General features: G+C 42.9%; 1 protein-coding gene and 1 long non-coding RNA gene across 5 annotated transcripts in view; one reads left to right on the top strand and one right to left on the bottom strand.

Annotated features, from left to right (window-relative positions):
- The window catches only part of hecw2b (HECT, C2 and WW domain containing E3 ubiquitin protein ligase 2b), a 63,173-nt gene that overhangs the window by 18,480 nt on the left and 17,196 nt on the right, over positions 1 to 27,497 (bottom strand). For 3 of the 4 annotated variants that reach the window (XM_040014772.1, XM_040014773.1, XM_040014776.1), the window contains 10 exons: positions 23,888 to 23,963; positions 23,646 to 23,815; positions 16,641 to 16,783; positions 16,013 to 16,113; positions 13,148 to 14,106; positions 12,821 to 12,962; positions 7,917 to 8,018; positions 6,078 to 6,228; positions 5,826 to 5,929; positions 5,608 to 5,732 (listed from right to left, as the gene is read on the bottom strand). In XM_040014772.1, coding sequence (XP_039870706.1) covers positions 5,608 to 5,732; positions 5,826 to 5,929; positions 6,078 to 6,228; positions 7,917 to 8,018; positions 12,821 to 12,962; positions 13,148 to 14,106; positions 16,013 to 16,113; positions 16,641 to 16,783; positions 23,646 to 23,815; positions 23,888 to 23,963 — 2,073 coding nt within the window. The remainder of the gene's footprint in view (positions 1 to 5,607; positions 5,733 to 5,825; positions 5,930 to 6,077; positions 6,229 to 7,916; positions 8,019 to 12,820; positions 12,963 to 13,147; positions 14,107 to 16,012; positions 16,114 to 16,640; positions 16,784 to 23,645; positions 23,816 to 23,887; positions 23,964 to 27,497) is intronic. The other variant, XM_040014775.1, reaches the window with a different exon arrangement.
- On the top strand, positions 184 to 27,497 carry LOC120723363. Its single transcript, XR_005693727.1, has 4 exons — positions 184 to 278; positions 3,454 to 3,462; positions 15,760 to 15,764; positions 27,486 to 27,497. It is a non-coding gene; the product is annotated as an uncharacterized LOC120723363 (long non-coding RNA).

Genomic DNA, 27,497 nt, shown 5'->3' with positions numbered 1-27,497 from the left:
AATGCTGTTAATAACCTAGTAAACACCTTCAGTATGCACCATCAAGTATTTCAAAAGATTACAATTTATTCTATCTATCGCATACATACAACGTTAAATATTTTGTCCATTTTATTTGTATGGCAATGTCAGTCTGTCAGTAAGCCTCAAGTTTGGTCAAATTAAATATGAGAATTCTGTTGAATTCTACTTTTATGCCTCTTAAAGTTTTCAGTTGCAAAATTGTGATTTTTCACAAAATACATGCGTTGTTATGGTTGCTATGCACTTGGCTTCCAGTGTGCCACTGAAGGTTTTGCAGTCTTCTCTTCATGTCCGAACAACTTCTTGCTACTTGCTCAATTTTCACTCAACTTCCACAAATTATACATCAAAATGTAGGTATTTTTGCTGGCTTTCTGAAAATGTCACTATCATTGTTGTGGGATTTATAGAATTTTGGCAAATCTCCTCAGACCAACACAAAGTCGCAAAACTCTCCATAGAAAGTCAATGGAGAGTTTGTTCAAAATCACCGCTTGATTTCTGTAATGGGAGGCATATTCGAATCGTCATATCTCCTTAACGAAGCAAAGTTAAGACATAAGGCTTGTCCCAGTATATCTTCAGACACTCCTGACGCTCACAATTCAAGAATTATTTTCTCACCTATTACCGTTCTGAAATGAGTTAGACTTGTTTGAGGGTAGGAAATTCGTCCTTCGCTCAGATTTCTTCAGATTTCAAACTCTGGAAATGAACCACTTTTTTCTCTCGTCATATCTTTTTAATGGATTTCCACAGAGACCTGAAAATTTCCATGATTGTTCGCCTGCTGTCTCTTACGGTGAAAGAATGATATTGATACTCCAAATAGATTTAGAGTTAGAAAGCGTTGTTTGAGGGCAAGTCAAGGCAGTTTTTGCTTTGCTCTACTCAGTTATGGTGCATTAGAAGTCAAATATCTTTAATAATTCATATTTTAATGATAAACTGTCAACACTTTTTAAGATTCCCCCATCTCTTCTGAACAAAACGGTGTAAGAATGACCGCTCTAGCCCCTACGGTTAGGAAATTATGGTCATTTGTTTGAGGGGAGTCGTCACTATGAGAAATAGACTGCAAAAATCCTGTGCCTCTCTGATTGGTGGATTCAAATTCAGCAGCTCCCAGGCTGCTTGACTGAGCTAGAAACTTGCTTCTCTCTCCGTGTGTGTGTGTGTGTGTGTGTGTGTGTGTGTGTGTGTGTGTGTGTGTGTGTGTGCGTGTGCGAGTGTGAGTGAGTGTGAGTGTGTGTGTGACAGAGAGAGAGAGAGAGAGAGAGAAAGGCTTTTAATGGGATGATCTCATTCTAAGATTCAAATTCAATATATTTAGACTGGGTGACTGAATTGGATCTTGTGTGTGTGTCTCTCTGTGCATGTGTGTTTCCTTATGTGTACATATTTGTGATTGTGTGGCTGTTATAGATTTTTTTGCTGATTTTTTTCATTTAACAAGTATATTTGAGGGACCCTCAGCATGTTCAGCATTTTTTCAGCTGTCCATTTTGCTTTTCCAATTTTTCTGTTTAAGTTATTACTATTCTGCTAAATCATAGTATTTCTGCTATTTTATAAGATTTGTGCAAAATATAGTATTTCTGATTAATTATAGTTTTTCTACTAAATCACAGTACAGTATTTCTGCTTTTTATAGGATTTGTGCTAAAACATAGTATTTCTACTAAATGTAGTATTTATGCTTAATCATACTATTTCTATATATTTCTGCCAGGTCCCCAGGCAGCCAATCCTCTGTGAGGACTGAGACATTCAAGTATTCAAATCACAGCCTGCATGGTTTCCCAGCCAGCCAATCATATCTGAGGTCTCCCGTTTCCTCTCTCGTCATATCTCAGCGACAGATGTACAGAGAGCAATGAAAATCGCAGTTGAAGTACACCAAAGTCCGCTGATTCACCCAGTACAAGAATTATGCTTCTAGTCCACCTAGTTTTTGAGTTACACAACGTTTTGTAACTCCAAAAAACGGCGTTTGTCGCCTCTCACCGCGATCTAATTCTGACTACTCATCAGCCTGTTTTTCAAAGCGCCTGCTCTCTTTCCCAGTGGCGCAGTTGGTAATGACACGGGTCTGCAACCCAAACGTCATGGGTTCGATTCCACCTTGGTCAACATGTTTTTTTTCCCTACAAATTAATACACTGTCACAGACCAGTAATTCATATTCATCATTTATTACAATTCTGCAAACTTTTATGATTTTACCAGCTTTTCTAATATGGACCTCACATTCTTGTTAACACTCCATGGCACAAATACTCTTCCCTTTAGGCTCTGTGTATGTATCAATATTTCTCCCATTTTAAAGTATTACTCCTCCATAATTGTAATTCTGTTAAATCAAAGTACTTTTACTACATCTTATTACTTTTGCTCAATCATAGTATTTCTGCTACTTTTTGGTACTTGTGCAAAATACAGTATTTCTGCTAAATCATACTATTTCTACTATATTATATTTTTCTTTCTAAATATAGCATTTCTGCTATATAATTATATTTCTGCTATGTTATAATATTTGTGCTAAACCAGAGTATTTGTGCTAAAACATAGTATTAATTTAAAAATTACAATATTCATAGTTCATCACAGTGTCTCTGGTAAATCACAATATTTCTGCTATGTTGTACTATTTTTCTAAATCATAGTGTTTCTGTAATGTTTAAGTATTTTTGGCTAAATATATTCTTTCTGTTATCTTATACTATTTCACCTAAATTCTTTTATTTTTGAGAAGTTATCATGTTTCTGGTAGGTTACAATATTTCTGCTAAGTTCTGCTATGCTATTGTATTTCTGCCAAGTATTATGTTTCCTCTAAGATATTGCAGTTCTGCTAAGTCATTCCATTTTAGCAAAGTTCCTTTGCTTCTGCAAAGTTTTTACAATTTCTGCAACTTTTCAGCTTTTTCAGCTAGTTTTTGCAGACAGCTTCAGCTTTAAAGCATCTGCACTGCATTTTCGCAGGAAATGCAAATTTTTCTAGTTGTTATTAATCTCCGATTCTCTTCCACAGAGTGTCTTTGTCGTTTCTTCCCAACCGGTTGCATCAGATGTCCAGCCCCTCCCAGGTTTCTTCCTATTAAAAGGGAGTTTCTTTCCCACTCTCACCAAAACACTTCCTCAGAGGGGATCATATGATATTGGAGTTATCTATGTTTTCTTTGTATTATTGTAGGTTCTTTGCCTTACAATATAAAGCACCTTGAGGCAACTGTTTTTGTGTTTTCTTGGCGTTATATAAATAAAATTGAATTGAATTGAACAATTATAAGCAAACTCACAAACTGTGTGCAGTTTATTGCATATTGCATCTGCTAGGTGCAGCTGCTGTATTTCACAGGGAGATAAAAGAATGCAAGCTAACTTGACTTAGAAATGATGATGTATGAAGACAGGATACGACAGGATGAAGAGGTAAGGAGTGCTCAGTGGTATTTGATAAACTGCAAATTTAAGGCTTACATGTAATGTCATCATTTTAATTAGCTATTTGTTCTGTATATGTTGCTTTGACAAATTATGGATTTTCATATAGTAAAATGTTCTGCAAAACAAACTAAGGTATTGTACCTTTGTGTTCATCAAATGATGATGAAAATACGAGTTTTAAGAAGAATAAACAGGTTACAATGTCATACTATGGTGAGTTTGAAGTTTTACAGGTTTACAGTGGTTGAGGCGTTCGAGAGTCAGATCAAGTTTTGCAGATATTAGTTTGTATTAAGTTGGTGATACTTAAGAGTTACTCCCTAAATTCAGTATTTATACTACCAGTATTTATTTATACACTGTCCAGTATTAAGACAGTATAAACTGTATAGTGTCAGTGTAGGGGATGGACATCAGCCAGGAGGCATGAAACATCTGCTTGCATCTTGTTGAATTCAGTTGTATGAATCCACAAAAAGCAGTAAACCTCAAGCAGCAGCAGGTCAGCTGATCACAGGCTGTACGCCGTGAAAATCTAGTTCACATTAGAAATTATTCATTCATATTGAAATGTTTTAGATTGATCATCAAACAAATTTTAACATGTCTTAAAATGCAGTTTTTAAATGATTTTATTTATTAAGGGAAAACGTACACGTCCCTATGTGAAAAAAATGATCTCCCTCTCTAATAACTGCAGGATCGCTGTCCTGCTGCATAACCTAAGTGTATTTGAGCTTCTGATCAATCAGTCTGAAGCCCAAATACTTCTTTAGAGTGTGGCATGATGCATTGCTTTTTAAGATTTTTAAGCTGCTTTACTTTGTCAGCCAGGATCTATTTGAGTGACTTATTGATTCAACATCAACAACAATAATAATAACAATAATAATAATAATTTATTTGAGAGTGTTGATGTGGAAGTATAAAAAAAGGTCAAAAAGAGTTGTGCCATGTCTCTGTGGATCTAGAGAAAGCACATGCTGGGGTGCTGTGGAGGTGATTGAAAGAGGATTTCATGATCCTGGGTCTTTTGACTCAGCGTTTTGAGTTTTAGTTTATTTTGATGTTTATGGTTTATGTTTAAGTTCATTGGGTTTTCTGAGTTCATTTGTTTATTAGTTTCCCCGTATGTTTTCAACGCCTCTGTTAAGTCTCCTTTGTCCTTTATGTGTTTCATGGCTGCATGTCTTTTGTTGTCACATCTTTGTTTCATTATGTTTCCTATTTTATTTTGAAGAGGTTCTGTGTTCCTGTGTTTAGCTTTACGTTTCCCCTGTGACGTCGTTATGCTCATTTGTTTCATGTGTTTCCACTTCCCTCATTATCCTCCTGTGTGTATTGAGTCCGTGTGTTTTCAGTCATTCCTTGTCAGGTCGTCTGCTTTGTTCACGTCATGCATCCAGTTTTTGTCCATGTCTCCATGCCAGGTCCCACGTGCACGGTTTTTTCATGATTTAATCTTAGTTCACCCAGTTTAATTTATTGTTTAGTTTCACCTTTGCCTTTTGTTTTGTACTTCTTGGCCAGCCTTAATAAACGGCTCATTTTTTGTTATTCCAAGTCACGTTTCACATTCTGTTTTGATCTGCATTTGAGTCCTTTTTTGCAATACATACAGTCTGCCTCAGCCAGACCGTGACAGAGGAACTGGACGTCAGGAGTGGCAGAGAGTATGAGGATAGTGGTGAGGTGTCGAGTAAGAGTGACATGGGGGGGTTTGGGGGTGGGATTACATCAGGTATTTGCTTTGAGCCCCTTAACTATCCATGGTTAGAATCATAAACTATGGCAAGCCAAAAGCTGATTCTATTCTTTTGCTTTTATTAAAAATGTTTTTTGAATTTCTGCCAATGAGGAAACAAGGAAAACACTCTTCTGACTGTCACAGATCACAATCTATTTACATTTTTCTTAAAAAAAACAACTACATTTTCATTTTTTTTTAAAAATATAACAGTAGAGTAAGGTTAGGGTTATCATCTTTGATGACCTCAAAGGGTTAATAAGTGCGTTGTTTAAAATCCCTTTCTTGAAACAAATAGAATGTGGTCTGTTATGAAAAGAAAGACACATGAATGGAAGTAAAAGAATAACAAGAGATAGAATGTAAGTAAAAAGTGTCCGTACAGGGTTGGAATGCAGCACAGTGAAGAATTCAGGGCTGGTGAGGAACTTGGCGGTAGGGGACTGAAGCAGCAGGGTTAGGCGAGACCTGGGACTGGACTGTGGCAAATTGCTGTCCCTACGTAGCTCTGCAAAATATACCAGAATCGTCAAAATAAAAAAAAGAAAATCACAGGGGAAGAACATGGATCAGGATTTTGTGCCGTGTAGAAGGGGGCTACCTGGGAATGAGGGTTGCATATCAGTCTCATCAGCTGAAAGCTCATTGGGTAGCTGCTCTTCTGGTCTACTGTCGTTGGTCATTGTCCTACGTATACTTTGATACCTGCAAATTTATGTGTACAGTAACAATTAATGATAATGTTACTAAAAACAAAAAAATGGGAAGTGGCAAATTCATTTCCATTTTTAACTGAAACTTTGGACGAACATCTAGTTTGCGAATCTTCATGTGCATATGTTTGTTTTCTGACCTGCGATTTAGCTGTTCCATCTGCTGTATGGAGTTAGACCTCTGAAGAGTTTGTGGGGCCGGGGGTGCAGTTGGACGTTGCCATGTTGTTGTTCTGTTCACGTGGTCCACATAGAAAATGCGACCATGGCTGTCTATGCGAGCCTCCCAATCTGGATCACACACAATGCAACAGAAGAACACATATAGTAGTTCTCCAAAAGATTCTGTTCATCTGGACGTAGCGTTTTGTGGGAGAAACGTTTCGTCACTCATCCAAGTGACTTCTTCAGTCTGCATCAAGACATATAGTAGCTGTTTTTCATGTAAGAATATAGGTTTCTAAACTAAGGTTTTATGAACAAAAATGACACAGTAGATTATATATAATTATAATTATATATATATATACAATTTTGGCCTTAAAGTTGCAGAACTACTGACTACAATCTACAATCTAGCTGTTTTTAAGATTAAAATACAAAACTGAATCTGTGGCTTATGGGTTTATTACAAATGAGAAATTCTAGCATTTAAAGCTAAGGTTGCAAATTCAAATTCAGTGGCAAATTCCACATCTGGAAAATAGTAACACACATTTGTGTCAACTTGTCTAGTCATACATACACGTAATTGGAAAGGCCTATTACAGTATTTTCCACACTGTAAGGCGCACTTAAAATCCTTTAATTGTCTCAAAAATCGATAGCGTGACTTATGTATAAATTCTGGTTGTGCTTACTGACCTCGAACCGATTTTATGTGCTACACGGCGCTCAGAAATCTGTCAAAAAATGTTTTAGTACAACTTCGGTAAGCTACGAAGCCGCACTGCTTGATGGATTGCTGGAGCATTACGGCTGCCATAGTCAAGAGCCTTGCGGAAGAATCTGGGTCCAAAAACTCCGTCCGCTTCAAGTCCCAAAGTCAAACGAACACTGCAGCATCACTGAGAGTTTAAAACTGTCAAAATTCTTTCATCTTTAATAAAATGATCAGTGCTGCTGCATTACCAGGTGTAACAATTAAGTTTAACATCCAGGCATCCAGGAAAACAGGATTTATTAACGGAGTTACCAGTTAGCAGGAAGTTAGCTCGCTAGTTTCTACCTAAACATGAGCATGTTCTGACTGAGAGATTTCTGAAAATATTAAAACGTACAGCTCTGCTATCACTTCCAACATAAATGAAGACAGAAAACTAAACAGCAGTGACGTTTGTAGGGTTACTGAAGTTGGGCTAGCTGGTATATAATGATGTGCTACGTGATCGTAGCGACACAGCTATGTTAGCATAGCATAAACACAGTGAAGCTGGAGGATGAACGCTAACTTTTCTCCACTCGTTAATGGGAGGGTTCCTGATGGTTAGGGATAAATTGCAACGCAGGATGCTGTAAACGGACCAAACTTCAGTCAGGAGAACAACTGAGATAATCCATCCACAATACGAGGTTAGTCATTAATATACTGCAACAACAGGGGAATAGAGCAGCTGCCAGAGAATTCAACATTAATGAATCAATGGTACGGAAGTGGAGGAGGCAAAAAGAATGAGTTGAGTAAAGTTTGACTTATCTGACTGCTTTGTTTCACTTTATAATCCGGTGCGCCTTATGGTCTGAAAAATACGGTATCTAAATTCCTTATCACAGCTCCTGTGCTATATCTTAATAGTTCCTCAAACTGCTTAATCCAGAAGACTTCTAGGGACCCTAGTACCTTATGCATAAACCCTGACTGCTATACACAACCTTCAAACTTGAAGATATCTGGTAAAGAAAATATGTGTATGCGGTTTCTGTGCTGTATTGTGTACTTTAATGTTCTTTAAAACAGACATATACACACACACACTCACCAGGGGGCAGTGGTTCATCTACTCTCTGGTAGCGACTGATGTCATGGCGAACAGATGGCAGGGAGTGAACAGACTGGTGGCCATTGACCTGTTCTGTGGCACCTGGATAAAAACACATAAACAAGCATCAAAATGAATATAAGAAATCCAAAAAAGTAAAATTTTTTATAGTCATGGTTCAGAACAGCTCTGCTACTTAATATAATTCAATAACATGAAAAGGTTAAATAAACACAATTGTTCCCTTTAAAGCCAGTGCATTATTTGTTTTGAATTAAGTGCCACTACAGTGTTTCATTAATACTTCCTGATTGCTCGGTTATTTTTTTTTTAACAAGGTTATTCATCTTTCGCTGGACTGGACCCCAAATGGCACAGCCATACCAGGCTTGGCAAAGAGAAAAACCTATTGACACTTGAAGCACCCATCTGTAGGCAAAGAACTGAAAGGGGGGTCACTGGTCACCAGTCTGCCCTCCTTTGTGTCTTTACAAATTTCCCGTGCATGAATCTCAGGATTTTGTTGAAATGTTTAATAAGCCTATCCATGCACTGCATGAAAAGTTTAGTTTTTGTCAGTGAGCAACACTGTAAGCTGCTATGGAATTACGAGTTAACTCTAAACAAAGATTTTGAGGCAATAGAAGAGAGCTTAGTGTGTAAATGAATGAATATCATGATAGTATGGAAGGGCCAACACAGAAACACACACACACACACACACACACACACACACACACACAGAGAGAGAGACACAATTAAAGTAACACTTTGAAAACATCAGATCGCTACAAGAGAAAACATATTAGGTTCCGTTGAGTGAACGCTGGCGCGCCTGGCTGCTGCTGCCAACCGGTTATTGTTATTATTTTTATTATAATTTCTTCAGATGCTGACAACAATTTGAATCGTACGTTCACACTGCAGGCGAAAGCGCATCAAATCCGACTTTTCCGACCCTATGCGACCCATATCCGATCATGGTGTGACAGTGTGAACGGCACAAATCCGATATTTTCAAATCCGATCTGGGACACTTTCGTATGTGGTTCTGAATCCAATACATATCTGATGTTTCAGAAAGCGACTGCTGTTTGCAGTTAGCTCCTAGCATTTCTTGACAGCTCTGCCTCCTTTTCGACTATACGAGTCTGCTCCTTCCTATTTGTGTGACCTGCTCCATATCACCACTGTTTCCAGGCCTCTCAGATCCTCATATTCATCTTACTGTTCTGCCCACGCGTCTCATCACTGTGGGGAACAGAGCCTTCAGTCGCTCTGCTCCTCGGCTCTGGAACTCTCTTCCTCCAGCCATAAGAAATATAGACTCTCTTCCCACATTATTTATATTATATCATTATTATTATTTTTATATCATGCTGGATACTGATGTGGACCGGACAATGTGTTAGGACTGAAAGGATGCCACATTCTTTTAAAAAAAATGATCCACTTATGGAGGGCTGAATTTAAAGACACTCCAAAAGTCCAAGTGAAAAACTGATGCGGCAAGCTAGTTCATTTTGCTGAAATCTTATTGCAGCAACTCAGAAAGGTACCTGACAACGTTGGGGCATGCTCCTAATGAGACGACAGATGGTGTCCTGGGGAATCCCTTCCCAGATGTGGACCAGGCAATCACTGAGCTCCTGGACAGTCTGAGGTGCAACCTGATAGCGTCAGATGGATTGAAACATAATGTCCCAATGGTGCTCTGTTGTATTTAGGACAGGTTAACATGTGGGCTGGTCAATGGTAACAGTTCCTTTATCCTCCAGGAACTGCCAGCATACTCTCACCACATGAATCCCAGGTATTATCATGCAACAAGAGGAACCTAGGACCCACTCCACCAGTGTAGGCACTTAGAATGGTTCCAAGGATTTCATCGTGATGTCAAATGGCAGTTGGGGTCCCGTTGTCTGACTTTTAGAGGTCTGTGCGTCTCTCCATGGACATGCCTCCCCAAACCACCACTGACCCATCATCAAACTGATCATGCTGAACAATGCTACAGGTAGCATCATATTTGGAAATCATGTATCGGTATTTCAGGAGCAGGACCACGCCTCCTAACATGCTCCTTCCAGTTGTCATCTATAAATGTTCCTCAAGTTTGGCAAGCTGTTCATTCTCGTTTACTTGCCCCACCCTCCCTCCTTCCTTGTTCTCAATTCTTTAACTTCTTCACTTCTATTTAGTGCATGAGGATCTGCCAGGCCCGGGAGCCGTCGCCAGTCCCCTTCGAGGCCTTCCCCAAACCGCAGCTCAATACATGTCCAAGCATCACCTTTACTTACCAAAACACTGTCAAACCTAAAATGAGGACGTGGGCCCAGCTAGTGAAGTATAAATATACTCCATGGCTTCTACTGAAGAGAGTCCAGAAGAAGACATGGGCTCTCATGCCACCCTCATAAAGTCTGTTTCTGATTGTTGTCACTGAAATTCACACCGATGACTTGCTGGAAATCCTTTTGTAGGGCTCTGGCAGTGCTCATCCTGTTCCACATTGCACAAAGGAGCAGACACTGGTATTGCCAATGGGTTAGGAACCTTGTATCGGCTGGTTCAGCTGTCCTAGAGTAACTATCTCCTGGAATCACTTCCATGCTGTTGAGACCATGCTAGGAGCAAGCCTTCTGGCAATGGCACATATTGATGTGCCATCCTGGACCGGATGGCAATTTAATACGTCCGTTTCTGTCAGTATGGAATTGACGTATTGATTTCGTATTGAATATGTCATTCCTTTATTGGACTACCTTTGCAAAGTCTGTAGGGTCCAGACATCGACCCTAGCCAAATGCATAACCAGTGAAAAACGGTCCAAAAAGAAATGAGGATGTGGAGACGCAGATAATCGACAAGTAGTTTGGTGGTGTTGTACCCTTGTGGGGATCTTTTATGATTAGGACTGTTCTGCCCTGTGTCAGTCTGGATGAATACCTGCTGTTAGTAGCTCCCTTATTTGTGCTGCCAGGTCATTGAGTGCTGTTAGTATAGAGATGCAGGTAGAGGCAGTAGAGGGGCACTATTTGTAATCAACTATGAAAGGTCACTATTGTGACCTTTAACTTTTGTGACAATTAGACCAATTAAAGTAAAATGATGAGTTTTGGTGCAGTTTTTGGTGCATAAATACTAAATGCAATAGTGAGCAGACTGTTGTGTATTGAAATGTATAATATAATGCCCTGGGCGACCGTGGCTCAGGGGGTTGGGAATCGCATCTGTAACCGGAAGGTCGCCGGTTCGATCCCCGGGCTCTCTGTCCTGGTCGTTGTGTCCTTGGGCAAGACACTTTACCCTACTTGCCTACTGGTGTTGGCCAGAGGGGCCGATGGTGCGATATGTCCTGAAGCCTCGCTTCTGTCAGCCTGCCCCAGGGCAGCTGTGGCTACAACTGTAGCTGCCTCCACCAGTGTGTGAATGTGAGAGTGAATGAATAGTGGTATTGTAAAGCGCTTTGGGTGCCTTGAAAAGCGCTATATAAATCCAATCCATTATTATTATTATAATCATAATGGTAATAGGGGTGGCATGAAGATTGGGTTGGGGCCTTTCTGTATGGAGTGTGTATGTTTTCTTCATGGCTCCTCCCACAGTCCAAACATATGCAGTAAGTGGAGTTAGTCTGTCTTCATGCATGCTCAATCATCCAGTTAAGGAAATCAGTTAGTCGGTGGTGCTGGTGTCATTCTGCAGATGTTTATAAGGTTGGGGAAACCTTCAGTCAGCTGAAACTGAAGAACCGATGATTCTAAATTGTCCATAGGTGTGAATGTGGAACATGACTACGGATGATGTCTGTCTGTGTTGACCCTGCGACAGACTGGCGATCTGTCTTGGGTGTACCCCACCTGTAATCCTATCACAACTTGGATAGCCCTCCCATAGCCCCAAAGTTTGATAAGTGGAAAGAGAATGCATGGATGGATGGATGCTTAATAATAATCAAAATAATAATAATAAGAAGAAAATATTTGTGTCTGGAGTTGAAATGGTCAAAAGAACATTTGGTTAAACTTTTGCTCAGTGCCTTGGATATGGGTTTTTATATATGGATTTGTTGATCTGGTTAGATGTGCAAAGGTTATGTTAAACTTTCACATTGTTACACATGAAACCACTCACATTTAATGTAAAAAGTATAATTACTATAATCATTAAAAGACCAGGCTGAAAATCTGAAAAGTCCTGATATACATGGCCAAGGTTTTTGTTTTTAAAAATGCATTTCTTACGCTCTACATACTTGAATAATATGTAATGCTTGGATGAATTAAACTCCTCTGGTATGGACAGATCTATTGCTCAAGATAGCTGCATTACAGAAGCAGAAAAATTATTCAATATGTTGTTAAAGAATTAGGTTTGTTACACATGAGGATAAAACTACAGCAGAATGTTAAGACTTGTATTCTTCTTCTTACAGTATGTGAACAATGTGGACCCAAAACAGTACAAACAGAAAACTGCGTAACATGATGACGAGCAGGCAAAAGCTGAGGGTACAAATAAACATGGAGACACTTGCAGAAAGTGAACAACAGGTGCAAGCAACTGGGAGATCGTGGCTGAGGAAAGTAGAACTGAATAAAACACATAAAAAAAGTCTATCAATATAAAACAGCAAATAACATACGAAGGAGCAGTTATAACTATAAAACCTGAAGACTAAACTGAGAGTATAAAAAGCAGACAAAACCTGCAACCGGAGATTTGCACAATCAAATGAAAAACTATGAGTGAAAACAAAAGGAGTCCTTTGAATGTATTTGGTACTCCTGTATTTTTTCTGTCTATTTTTGTATACTTTATATAATAAAAAATGAAATCGTGTTTGAAACTTTTTTCAGTGCCTTTACCAAAACTTTGAAACTTTTTGTGACAGAACCTACCAGCTTTAGATGTCATGCTTCTTCCTTGCTCAGCCATGCAGGTGGATAGCGAAGGTGGTGCTGGCCCATTTGCCTCACTGCTTGATGGCTCCCCCGGTTCCTCCTCTGCCTTTGGAACAACTGCTTTTCTTGTTCTCACTTCCTGAAAAAAATGAGAGAGGAAACATGCAGGGGTGAGGCTTTGTCAAAGCTCTTGTCAAGATGACAGTCATTGTCAGCAATGAACTATTGATAATTTATAGTTTCACTTCAGCTTTTAAAGGTAATCTGCCACATGTAGAGCCAATATTAAAGAGGGATGATGCTCCTAAAGTCACAGTGCCTCACCTGAATGGGTGAAAGAGGACCAAGTGAGGGATTGCAGTGTACTTCTGGGTTTTTCCCAGTCCTGATGCTGTGCTCCTGACTTGGACATTCCCCTGAAGATTCTCCAGATCTGACTTCAGCTGCCTCAGCCCTTGTTACCTGAGATGAGTTGGAAGCTGTAGCAGTTTCTCCAACAACCTGTGCAGCCATTGTTCTGGCAGCTTCTTCAATTCTATCTGCTGATTGTCGTGTCTGTATTGGGAGTGCAGCAGCACCTTCTTGTGCTCCTGCTCCAGCTTCAGGCCCTGCAGTGTTTGCTCCAGACTGAGCACCAGCAGAAGAACCTGCTCCTGCTCCAGCTTCAGGCCCTGCAGTGTTGGCTCCAGACTGAGCACCAGCAGAAGAACCTGCCTCTCCCGTGGCCTGAACTCCAGGCCCTGCCTCACATGAGCCCTGTGACTCGCCTTTTGAACCACTGCTCCCCTGTGGAGACTCAGGTGTAGCTGAGTTGGTATTCTGCTGTGTCTTTGTTTCCAGCGATTGATCCCAGTGCTGCCCAGCTCCTTCCTCATCCTCATCTGAGTCAATGTGTAGCATGGCACTGAGCCGTGTGTCTGTGGGAAAGCTGGAGCTGAGCTTTGGTAATGGCCCTGCTGCAGGTCGGTCCCCAATGCTCCTGGGACCTTCGAGGGAATCTAGGTAGTCATTAAGTGACACCTGCCTTTGGGTGAAGCTGCCAAGAGCCACAGGAAGCAGATTCACCTCTCCCACTTGCCCAGGCTCCTGCCACACACTGTCATCGCCATAGTAACATGAACCATTAACATATAAGGAGCCCTCATCAGAACCAATGCGAGAAGGTCCACATGTAGCACCTAAAGACGAGGAGAGCTGATGGAGATCTTCGTCGTCAGAGGGACTCCCAGGGTCACCATTCATCACACCACCCAGGATCGTTCCCAGAGGGTCTGGCGAAGCTTCTAGAGCAGAAAAGAGGATGGATGAGAAGGACAGGATGTGACAACTGAGAGATAAATAACGTGTGCTTTCATGACATGTTAGCAGAACAAAAACAACACCTCCCACTTCCTCGTCTTCTTCCGGCTGTTTCTGTTAGGGGTTGCCACGGGGGAACATCTTATTCCATCTCGCTCTATCTCTAGCATCCTCCTCTGTCACACCAATTCTTTGCATGTGCTCCTTCACAACATCCATGAATCTTCTCTGTGGTCTCTGTGGGTGCTGGTCACGCCCAGAGAAAACCTTAGCATCTTCAGCTCTGTCACCTCCAGCTCGGCCTCGTGTCTTTTTGTCATTGTCTCCAAACCACTCGCCATGTAGACCAGGTTTCGCTACAATCTTCTAAACGTACTCTTTCCTTCTTGCTGCTATTGTAACAAATCACACCGTGACACCCATCTCTATACACTCCACTCTGCTTGCCCTTATCTTGTTCACCGCTCTTGTGTACTGTCCGTGGCTTTGGAAGGTTGACCACAGGTACTTGAACACACCCTGCTCCTCACTATTACGCCTTTCTTATTTACACACATGTATTTTATCTTGTTTTCACTGACTTTCATTCCTCTTCTCTCCAGAGCATGCCTCCACATGCATGTGGCATGTGGATCTTGGTCATTTTTTTGGCATGTTTTTATGGCCCTCGCAGTGCTTTTGTTTTTACATTTTGCAACACACCGCTGCTGCCCAGAGTTCCACAGGAACTCAAGAGGAGACATCAGGCCAGAGCAAGAGTTAAAACAAGGAGAAGGGAATATAAATCCCCTGTTCCATCAGTCATCATGGGGAATGTGAGGTCTCTGACTAATAAGATGGAGCTGATAAAACATCAGAGGCAGTATTGGGAGGCAGCTTATTATGCATGGAGGCATGGCTGCACTCAGTGCCACCGGCTTCGTCATCTGGCCTTTTCACTGCTCGGGCCAACAGAGAGGCCAAGCTGAGCAGTTAGAGGAAAGGTGGAGGGATTGCAGTGTTTATTAATGAAAGGTGGTGTATTCCAGGATATGTTACTGTGAAGGAACATCTCTCCTCACCTGACGTTGAACTTTTAGCTGTCACTTGGCGCCCATATTATTTATCGCAGGAATTCTCCTCCACTATATTAACTGTTTTTTTGTACCACCATCAGCTAATGTTGCAGCAGCGTGTAACATCATACATGCAACTGTTGATGGCCTATAGTGTAAACACACAGAGGCATTGATCACCATCAGTGGTTATTTTAACCATGTCAGTCTAGACTCCACTCTGCCAACTTTCCAGCTGCATGTGGACTGTAAAACACAGGACAAACGAACAGTTCTATCTACAACTTCTGTTCCCTTTCAGTCGATTCACTCGGTACAACACATAAGGCTGGGACATATATACACGTCCCGCAGAGCAGCCACCGAACTGGAATCGGACCACCACCACCTTAGTGTGCAGCAGACCAAGCAGACAGGACAGTATGAGCCACCGAAGGGGCTGTAACATCCAATCGATAAAACCAAAGCAAACCAAAGTGTGCGAGAGAAAGTTCATATCCACAGACTCAATGGGTTCAAACGGGGGCTACAAACGGCCTCCAGCACCAAAGATAAGTCCCAAGCAGGGACACTGGACTTAAGCACAGGTCTCAGCCAGCGAACCGCTTTCAGAAAACATATGGCAAGGGGATGTGCACCTGGTGTCACCCCATCAAAGCCAACATGACAAGCAAAAATAGCCGCTAGACAGACCTTAACTGTCGAAAATGAAAGGCCCGTATTCAGCAGCTCCTGCAGGAATGTCAAAACATCCACAATAGAGCACTGAAATGAGTATGGAGGTCCTGGCACCATTGCTCGAAGGCTCGCCATTTGTAAGCGTACACATACACACCTTCTTGTCCAGCTGAAGTGATGTCCACTCTGAACATAAGCTGCCCGCTCACATGGTCCATAGGAAGACGACGACACAGGCTGTAGCTGACTGTCTGATCACTGCACACACATAAACAATTGTTTTGTCCCTACTGACAAACACCTACTAGCATTTCAATACAGTACAGAAAACAAGCTCTCTTTCCTCAGCACACTGATCGCAATTCAATAAACAATCAACTGACTGGATGGGTAATTGTGCATCAACTACATTCTGCTGATTTATATGCAGTTTTCCACAATGGGGAATTTATTGGTAATTGCTGTGCAACTTGCCTGGAGACTGACAATTTTTGTTAACACTGCACAAACTGTATGCCATCATTGCTTACTTAAATTAATGCCTGACCAGCAAGCTGGTTGGGAATTATGGATAGGTACTGACTGAACTACATAACTACTACCCTCCATAGAAGGTTGCTCTTTCTGTCTTAAAGAACAACCTTCTATGAAAGAAAAAAAAGTGCAACACACGTGACACCGTCACTGACGCTGAGTCTGACTGACTTTCCCTGCACAGTTGTTTTGTCCTTTACCTGTTTTTGGTTCTGAACCCATCTCATGTTTGGCTCTGCGTGCCAACTTACTCAGCAGCTGGCCGTTCCAGAAGTCTCCGGATGGGGATGATCAGCTGGCCCAGGAAGCGCTTGATGATTGGCCGGCTCTTGGCAAACTTGTCCTTCACCTCAATCTCCAGCACATCAGTTATCAAAGCCACAAATGTATATTTCTAAAGAAAGAGTAAATAGCAAAATGCTGGAAAGTTTAGTATATTTATACAGTTGTGCTTGCATTACATAAAGTTAATTATTGACTCTGCCCAGTGACTCTACCTGGCCTACCACTTCTCAGTTGCTGTCGTTCCTAATCATTTCTACTAACAGTTGACTGCAGAATATTTACTGTAGTAGCAAGTAAATTTCTCAACTGAAATATTGCACAGGTGCCATTCTATCACAGTACCACACTGGAATTTACTGGAATGACAGTATTACATAGCTGGCATGGTGGATTCAAACAGAACAATCGCAAAGTAAAAAGGGAGAAAAGAAGAGGACAAAGCAAGGATTAACCTGGGACAAGGATTTACAGAGTTTTAGGATTTAAGGGGCTTAAAAACAGAAACCCAGGAGTTATCATTTAACTGATGGCTAAGTAACAAACCATGCCATATATATATATATCTATATATATATCTATATTTCTCTCTCTCTCTCCCTATATATATATATATATATATATATATATATACAGTGGGGCAAAAAAGTATTTAGTCAGCCACCGATTGTGCAAGTTCCCCCACCTAAAATGATGACAGAGGTCAGTAATTTGCACCAGAGGTACACTTCAACTGTGAGAGACAGAATGTGAAAAAAAAATCCATGAATCCACATGGTAGGATTTGTAAAGAATTTATTCGTAAATCAGGGTGGAAAATAAGTATTTGGTCAATAACAAAAATACAACTCAATACTTTGTAACATAACCTTTGTTGGCAATAACAGAGGTCAAACGTTTACTATAGGTCTTTACCAGGTTTGCACACACAGTAGCTGGTATTTTGGCCCATTCCTCCATGCAGATCTTCTCGAGAGCAGTGATGTTTTGGGGCTGTCGCCGAGCAACACGGACTTTCAACTCCCGCCACAGATTTTCTATGGGGTTGAGGTCTGGAGACTGGCTAGGCCACTCCAGGACTTTCAAATGCTTCTTACGGAGCCACTCCTTTGTTGCCCGGGCGGTGTGTTTTGGATCATTGTCATGTTGGAAGACCCAGCCTCGTTTCATCTTCAAAATTCTCACTGATGGAAGGAGGTTTTGGCTCAAAATCTCACGATACATGGCCCCATTCATTCTGTCCTTAACACGGATCAGTCGTCCTGTCCCCTTGGCAGAAAAACAGCCCCATAGCATGATGTTTCCACCCCCATGCTTCACAGTAGGTATGGTGTTCTTGGGATGCAACTCAGTATTCTTCTTCCTCCAAACACGACGAGTTGAGTTTATACCAAAAAGTTCTACTTTGGTTTCATCTGACCACATGACATTCTCCCAATCCTCTGCTGTATCATCCATGTGCTCTCTGGCAAACTTCAGACGGGCCTGGACATGCACTGGCTTCAGCAGCGGAACACGTCTGGCACTGCGGGATTTGATTCCCTGCCGTTGTAGTGTGTTACTGATGGTGACCTTTGTTACTTTGGTCCCAGCTCTCTGCAGGTCATTCACCAGGTCCCCCCGTGTGGTTCTGGGATCTTTGCTCACCGTTCTCATCATCATTTTGACCCCACGGGATGAGATCTTGCGTGGAGCCCCAGATCGAGGGAGATTATCAGTGGTCTTGTATGTCTTCCATTTTCTGATGATTGCTCCCACAGTTGATTTTTTCACACCAAGCTGCTTGCCTATTGTAGATTCACTCTTCCCAGTCTGGTGCAGGTCTACAATACTTTTCCTGGTGTCCTTCGAAAGCTCTTTGGTCTTGGCCATGGCGGAGTTTGGAGTCGGACTATTTGAGGCTGTGGACAGGTGTCTTTTATACAGATGATGAGTTCAAACAGGTGCCATTCATACAGGTAACGAGTGGGGGACAGAAAAGCTTCTTACAGAAGACGTTACAGGTCTGTGAGGGCCAGAGATTTTCCTTGTTTGAGGTGACCAAATACTTATTTTCCACCCTGATTTACAAATAAATTCTTTACAAATCCTACCATGTGCATTCATGGATTTTTTTTTTCACATTCTGTCTCTCACAGTTGAAGTGTACCTCTGGTGCAAATTACTGACCTCTGTCATCATTTTAAGTGGGGGAACTTGCACAATCGGTGGCTGACTAAATACTTTTTTGCCCCACTGTATATAGGGAGAGAGAGAGAGAGAGAGAGAAATATAGATATAGATAGATAGACAGCTAGATATAGATATAGATATAGATATAAGACCTTAGAACACTTCTAAAATTTTTCTGTTGTTTTTTATGGTTGCAACGCTGCAGCTATCCAATAACCCATGTTGTTCTGCTTATAAAATTCAGGGTCACAAGTATTGTTTTATGTGGTTGCATGTGGTGTGCTGACCTTTGTTAAGCTGATAGAAACGATGCTTTTGAAAGTACCTACCACTTAAAAAACTCATGTCATGCTTGCACTTCTTTTGTAGTGCTAGCTAGATGCTGAAGTACCTCAACTGCCACTTATGGATATTAACACTCGTTACCATGTTGTGCCAATGAAAAACACCGGCCCATGTTAACCCCTGACCTTGGCATGCAGTTCTGTCTCTTTCATCTCTTTCTATGCGACATCCCTTACTGATTGATACACCATTAGGATGTATGATTAGGAACATAAAATAATAACTCCTCTCAGATGTGTTCAACCGAAAGTAACAAGCCTGTTTTGAAAATGTAAGGAGTACAGATATTTACTTCAAAACGTAGGGAGCCTCCCTTTTTTCCGCTTCATCACACCAAGACACATGCAGGGCCTTGGGTACAGGTGTGTCAGTGAGGTGCAAGGGGGCATTCCTCCTCTGTCTCCTTCTGGCCAACTGTGCCTTAATTTTATTCCACAGCTTAGACATCCACATTACTTACACACTCATAACACATACATGAAGGGCCTTGGGGGTGGGCACGCTAAACAGCATCCAAAGGACGTCACCTCTGGCGTCAGTGCCCACCTCTCAATTTTAAATACATGTAGAGATTGAGGGCTCTTGGTAGGGGCGGTGCTGACAGCAGCTGCTTCCTGGCAGAGAGTACCATGCCCCTCCCATGTTTTTAAATGCATTTTAGGTATGGGGTCTTCACACCCCGGTTCTCTGTTTGCCATCTGGGGTCTGGGATGCTGGGCTTCCGTGCTGCTGCAGGACCGGGCGCGGTCTGCTCGTCTCCACCCCAGACCAAAGGGAAACATCTCCTGGGTCTGGGGGCGGATTGGCCCTCTGGGTTTGCCCCTCTGGATCTGGAGGTATAGAGTACGTTTGGGGAGTGTGAGTGTGTGTACAGTGTTCATTTCTGTTTGTCTCCATGTTGGGCGAGTGATCAGTATTTGTATATGTGTGCATGACGGTGGGAATGCATGTTTGTGTCTTAGTGTGACTGTTTGTTTATGTTTATGTGTCAGGTCGGGTCTCCATCTCTCTGGGAACATCTTAGGCCAACCCAGGTGTGGCAGCCCATCTCCCCTCACCACACTCCCTGCCAGTTGCTGATGCCCTCACCTTTCGGACACTAAGAACCACCAATGGGTGGTTCTTAGTGTCCGGGGCTGGGTGCCTGGGTGTGTATTGGCTCACTCCTGGCGCCTGCTTGGCGGGGCCTAGCACCCGTGGCTCAGTCGGGCCCCTTCCGAGGGGTGGAGGGCCCTCAGGCCTCTGGGCCTGGGGCTCAGTCTGCGCTTCCCAGAGTTGTCTCTATTTTCTGAGGCAACTGAGGTAGTTTGTGTTGGTGTCTGTTGTGTAGGTGACATTCACCATGCTGTTGCATGCTGGGGCAGCAGGCTGACGATGCTGATGATGCCAACAGACTCAATAAACGTATCTGCCAGTGACATTGTGGAGAAGGAGCTGAACATATATTGTCCAAAATAAGCAGAATGTTGGACAACACCTCCGACCCGGTCGTTTAGCACCACTGAACAACAGGAAATATTTTTGTTTAATTAATTTAGGTTAGTTAGTTGCTGTTCTTACTGTCTTGGAGCAACTATGCCCACAGTAATGTCTTCTGTGATTAATAAAGTACTCCAGCTTTGATTGTGATTCTGATCAATCCCGAATTATTTAAAAGTAGAATGGGAGGCAGAGCCTTCAGCTACCAGGCGCTCATGTATTGAACCATTTGCCTTTTCATCTTAGCTTTGATGCCTGACAGGAGTTTTCCTGTAGGCATCACAGAGCTACCAGGTTATTGGCTGGTAGTTGATGGGACCTGTCTTTTCTGAGGATCCTTAGCAATCAGGACTGTTCAGCCTTTACTTCGCCATTCCAGGCGTGTCTTGTCCAATAGCAGCTGGTTCCTTTGTGCTGGTAGATGCTCATAAAGTGCAGTGCGCTTGTTTAGCCAGGAGATGTGAATCGTGTCAGGGCCTGGCTCTGTCCAACTCTACATACTTGAGACTCTTTCTCAGATGTCTACCATGGTTATTGTTATTGGATCCTGTTCAAGGAGGTTGCTGTGACCTGCTCTCAGATCCATTGGCTACTGAGCATTGTTGTTATATGATGTCTCCTTCTCCCATATGCTCTTCCAGTTGCTCTGTCTCCAGCCTTGGTGGGGCTGCTTTCATAGTGCTCCTCTACCACTGAGAATATAACTTGGAAGGTTTATTCTCCTGCCTTCTGTCTCTTGTGTATACCTCTTCTAGCGGCTAGTCAAGGCTGTGGTTCTTTGTTGGCAGTATCCAAGGCCACAAGTATAGGCAGCTTTCTGTACTTCTTAGACATCCCCTTCTACGTCTGCAACTCCGACATTTGGCTAACTGCCCTCCATGCTGCTTTGATTTTGGTCTCTAGTCTCCTTCTCCATCAAGGGTACTGCTCCTTGTGGCTGTTCATCTCGTAGCCAAGCATGTCACTGATCACTGCTGCTGTGGTGTAGATAGGCTGGCTGGTTTTGCTGATGGTCACAGTAGAGATTCTCCATAATGCATCTTTCTATAGACCTTCAGAGTATACTTCATGTAGTCTTGATAAATGGCCAAAAGGTCCAGGTTTCCAGCTGCCAGCTGCCAGCTGCTCTAGCACTCAACGCCTCCAATTTGCTAATGCAAGTTAGCCACACTGTCCCATGTAAGGAGGACTCTGATTGGTTAGAGAGAGACACACTGGCTGCCTGGATCTTTCTGCAGAGCTGTGCAGATAGCTTTGCACTGCTAAGAAGTATCTGTGCTTATACAAATACAGCCTCTGTATTTACACTCTGCCCAACAAAGACATACGTGAAGAATATGAAAGGATTCTGCAGTGAGATAAAGAGCTGAACCTTGTGTCTGTGGACAGCCTGACCCCCTGTTGAAGGTAATGTGCTAAACATGGCTAATGCTATTATTACTGCCTTAAAGCTCATGATTAAAATGCTGATTGTAAATACATCAGTCCATATGTTGCCACATAACTATAGTTGTCTCTTCTATCTTTCCTTTTATTACTCTGCCAAGGCAAAGAGTAGAGTCAACACTATTGATGTAAGTTCATTTATTTTAACTACACGAGTATACAAATTCATCCTCAGCTGGACATAGATGATCATCAAGGACCATCTTTACCTAATCCCAGCCTCTAGGGCTACGCTCAAACTGCAGGTCGTAATGCTCAATTCTGAGTTTTTGAACAAATCCGATTTTTTTGTCTGCTTGTTCACACTACAAATAAAATGCGACAGCAAACGCGCTCTAGCGTGAACGCTCAAAGCGGCCGCATGCGCAAAAGAAGACGTCACACACAACGCGCTCTGTTTAGACCCAGAGCAAACTATTGTTTGACTGATGGACCTTAATATAAAGACTTGTTTCTGACTTTACGTTTCCCAATTTTGCTTTAAGTTATTAGGTTATTTACATAATTATGTAAATAACCTAATAATGATCCTTATTGCTGTTTTAGAGGAGCGCTGCTTCAAAGGATAGCTGCAGATTTCTGTCAGAATCTGCAGATTATACAGTACAAATAAAATGTTCACGTTTCTCCAACGTTGTCTTCACAACAGTTTCACTGGATGGACAGGAAGCATTCACGATGTTTTCTCCGGCGCTGATAATTGGCGTCTGTCTTGTGTCAGTGACGTAAAAGACGGATTTAATGCGACATGACCATCAAACAGCAGTCGCTTTCTAAAACATCAGATATGTATCGGATTCAGCACCACATACGAAAGTGACCCAGATCGGATTTGAGAATATCGGATTTGTGCCGTTCACACTGTCATACCGTGATCGGATAGATGGGTCGCATAGGGTCAAAAAAGTCGGATTTGATGCGCTTTCGCCTGCAGTGTGAACGCAGCCAAATACGGTATGTTCAATCTTATCAGTGAATGCCCAGCATATTGCAATGAGTAGCATTTAACCATTTACTGCACCTACAGTACCTGTATGTAGTCAAATGTGTGGTAAAGATGTAGATAATTGAATTTAATTTTTAATAAACTGCATGCAATGAAAACCAAAACTGAAATTGATTCAGTTTATACATTTCTTCTGTATGCCCTGTAGAATATATACAGACATCCATGTTTACAGTGATACAAAGCATTAGAACAGTTTATCTATATGTACTTTTGCTAATAACAAATCATCTTTATTCTTAATCAAAAACATAAAGTACAAGTCTAATTAGTACCATGAATAAGAAATTTGAGTAGTGAAATGGTTCAAATAAAAATGGATGTTCATGTGACAGTGAGCTAATGATAATTCTATTAGAAGTAAAAGAACTGGCATGGCCAGGGCATGCAAGACTACTTAGGGCTGCCAGTTTATTATTAGAATAGGTGTCACAGATAGAGTGCCCTCACCCATCGGCTCCATCCAAGCTCTGTAGTGCCTGCTGGGTAAGGTAATCTTATTGAGTCAGTGTGAAGTTATGCTAACCTCCCCAAGCCACACAGGGTTGATGGTGTTGGATATGATGGAGGAGCGTCTCTCCTGGCCATGGTGGGTAAACTTTGGGAGGCCGCTCCTCTTCCCGGGCTGGATCGACATTTTCAGGTAGGGGTCCGGGTTGAAGAACATCCCTTTCTTTAGGTTCACTGCTCGGAAGTCTGAATTGGAATACTTCATGAGTATTTTTGTATTCATTCTCCAGCACATTTCCACTGACTCATTCATCTCACCTGACAGGGTGAAGCTGACAAGTTTCCGACAGTGCTCATACTCTGACTGCTCCTCCACCTGGCCTTCGCCCCTCACCTGATGACAAAAAAAAAGAAAAACAAAAAGATGAACATGTTTTCAGCCCTGACTCTAACAGATAAAAGTTTAACCAGGAAGACTTAAGTGGGTGGAGTTAAGACTGTTTCTCACATCTCTTCACATGAGAGAGGTTAGTGCCATTCACCCTCACTACAATCACACCTCATTGAATCTCACTGTTTAAATTCAGTTTATGGCTTCCCAAAGCCACAAACTATCCAAAATATATTATTCTTTTCACAAAGCTCCATGTATTAATGCTTGAATTTATTAGCCATTATTTTATCAGGATGAGTCAGTAAGAGTGAAAAAATAATTTTGTGAGCTCTTGAACTCTTGAACAGTTCCTCGTGTAACCTGGATTTATTATCCATCCATTTTCTTCCACTTATCCAATTCTGAGTCACGGTGTGGCTGGAGCCTATCCTAGCTGTCTTAGGGCAGAGGGTCGGGGTACCCCTGGACCTGTCCAGGGTGTACTAATGCATAGAGACAGACAACCATTCATACTCCAATTCACACCTATGGGCATTATAGAATTACCAATTCACCCCACTAACTGCAGGTCTTTGGACGGTGTGAGGAAGCCAGAGTACCCAGAGAGAACCCATACAAACACAGGGAGAACATGCAAACTCCACAGAGAAAGGCCCTGGCCTCACAGCAAGAAGGTCCTGAGTTTAGTTCCACACTGAACCTTCTTGCTGTGAGGCAACAGTGCTGACTAGGGCTGGGCCATATCACACCATTCACGGTAACACCGGTATAATGTTGGGCAACGATAAGAAAATGAAACATCGCAATAGAATATGGGTAAAACGCGCATGTGCAGTGCCTTTGTTTGCATACGGTGACGGAGAATGAGAAGAGTGAAAGCGGATCGTTGAATGAAACGGATGAACCAGAACTGGTTTGTAAAACTGCTGCAGCTTCAGTGGTGTGGAACTGGTTTAGCTTTCGTCCGTTAGATACACAACAAAGCACTATTTTTGGTAGCGCATGCTAGCGGGCCGTCGTTATTACCGCGTGTTGTTTGGAAAACACGGCACACTTAAAATCAATCCTTTGATTTTTCTCAAAAATCAACAGCGCCCCTTATAATCCATCCATCCCATCCATCCATCCATCTTCATCCGCTTATCCGAGGTCGGGTCGCGGGGGTAGCAGCCTAAGCAAAGAGGTCCAGACCTCTCTCTCCCCAGCCACCTCCTCCAGCTTGTCCGGGGGAATACCAAGGCGTTCCCAGGCCAGCCGAGAGATATAATCTCTCCAGCGTGTCCTGGGTCTGCCCCGGGGCCTCCTCCCGGTGGGACATGCCTGGAACACCTCGCCCAGGAGGCGCCCAGGGGGCATCCTTGCCAGATGCCCGAACCACCTCAGCTGGCTCCTTTCGATGTGGAGCAGCAGCTGCTCTACTCTGAGCCCCTCCCGGATGGCCGAACTTCTCACCCTATCTCTAAGGGAGAGGCCAGCCACCCTTCGGAGGAAGCTCATTTCCGCCGCTTGTATCCGCGATCTCGTTCTTTCGGTCACTACCCACAGCTCGTGGCCATAGGTGAGGGTAGGGACGTAGATCGACCGGTAAATTGAGAGCTTCGCTTTTACACTCAGCTCCCTCTTCACCACGACCGACCGGTGCAGCGTCCGCATTACTGCTGCCGCAGCCCCAATCCGTCTGTCGATCTCCGGCTCCCTTCTCCCATCACTCGCGAACAAGACCCCGAGATACTTGAACTCCTCCACTTGGGGCAGGAACTCATCCCCGACCCGGAGTGGGCACTCCACCCTTTTCCGGCTGAGAACCATGGCCTCAGATTTGGAGGTGCTGATCCTCATTCCCGCTGCGTCACACTCGGCTGCGAACCGCTCCAGTGCGAGCTGGAGGCCCTCACCCGATGAAGCCAACAGAACCACATCATCCGCAAAAATCAGAGATGAGATTCTGAGGCCACCAAAGCGAAAGCCCTCCGCCACTTGGCTGCGCCTAGAAATCCTGTCCATAAAAATTATGAACAGAACCGGAGACAAAGGGCAGCCCTGGCGGAGCCCATCACCCACCGGGAACGAGTCCGACTTATTGCCGGCAATGCGAACCAAGCTCTTGCAACGGTTGTATAGGGATTGAATGGCCCGTAGCAATGGGCCAGACACCCCATACTCCCGCAACACCTCCCACAGGACACCCCGAGGGACACGGTCGAATGCCTTCTCCAGGTCCACAAAACACATGTAGACTGGTTGGGCAAACTCCCATGCACCCTCAAGTATCCTGGAGAGGATAAAGAGCTGGTCCAGTGTTCCGCGACCAGGACGAAAACCGCATTGTTCCTCCTGTATCCGAGGTTCGACTAGCGGACGAACTCTCCTCTCCAGCACCCTGGCATAGACTTTCCCAGGGAGGCTGAGGAGTGTGATCCCCCTGTAGTTGGAACACACCCTCCGGTCCCCCTTCTTAAAGATGGGGACCACCACCCCGGTCTGCCAGTCCACAGGCACTGCCCCTGATCTCCACGCAACATTGCAGAGACGTGTCAACCAAGACAGCCCTACAACGTCCAGCGCCTTCAGGAACTCGGGGCGGACCTCATCAACACCAGGGGCTCTGCCACAAAGGAGTTGTTTAACTGCCTCAGTGACCTCGCCCCCAGAAATTGGCGGGTCATACCCCTCATCCCCAGACTCTGCTTCCTCCTCGGAAGACGTGTCAGTGGGATTAAGGATATAATCCCGTGTGCCTTATGTCTGAACTCTGGTTGTGTTTACTGACCTCGAAACAATTTTATGTACACCGGCGCTCAGCAATCTGTCAAATGTTTCAGTATGACTTTGCTAAGCTACGAAGCCGCACAGCTTGATGGATTGTCGGAGCGTTACGGCTATCGTAGGCGGAGCCTCGCGGAGTGATACGTACTGTGCTTCAACATAATATTACTGTATTGTGTGTGTATAGCCTCTTTTTAAGTTTTGTGTATATTATACATGGTTATGCTGAGGATATGTCGGCCAGTTTCCACTGGAAATGCCTTTTGGTTAAACTGTCAGTGAGGAATTTGCATTTGCACTGTTAAATGTTTATATAACTTTAATGCACATAAAAACAGCTGCTTGTTTAAGTGAAAATACATTGATGGGGTTTGGTTTTTTTTGCACTAATAAAGTTGTGGAGTTGTAAAGTATTTTGTCTAGTGTCAATTATATCGGCAGTTATATCGTTATCGCAAATTTTCAAATGTATATGGTGATAAATATTTTTGGTCACATCGCCCTGCTCTAGTGCTGACCACTGTGAGATTGCAGAACACTGGTGAACTGTTCTGCAGGTCAAGTTAAAGTCCGACATCACAAAGGAAAGTCCTACAACACAAAGCACACTGTCCTTTTTTCAGTCACTAGTGACTAAAAGATTCTCACCTTTCCACGCACTGAGCACATGCTGCTTTGCCTTTACAGTATGGCCCAGATAAACCTCAAATTCACACTGTACAAGATCTATCGTAAAACACTGTTAGATCCCAGGAGGTCTGGACTCCA

This window comes from Simochromis diagramma, unplaced genomic scaffold (genome assembly GCF_900408965.1).
Source record: "Simochromis diagramma unplaced genomic scaffold, fSimDia1.1 OVJJ01000165.1, whole genome shotgun sequence".
NCBI lineage: Eukaryota > Metazoa > Chordata > Actinopteri > Cichliformes > Cichlidae > Simochromis > Simochromis diagramma.
The sequence above is the reverse complement of the archived record's forward strand: the minus strand, read 5'-3'. Positions and strand labels throughout refer to the sequence as shown.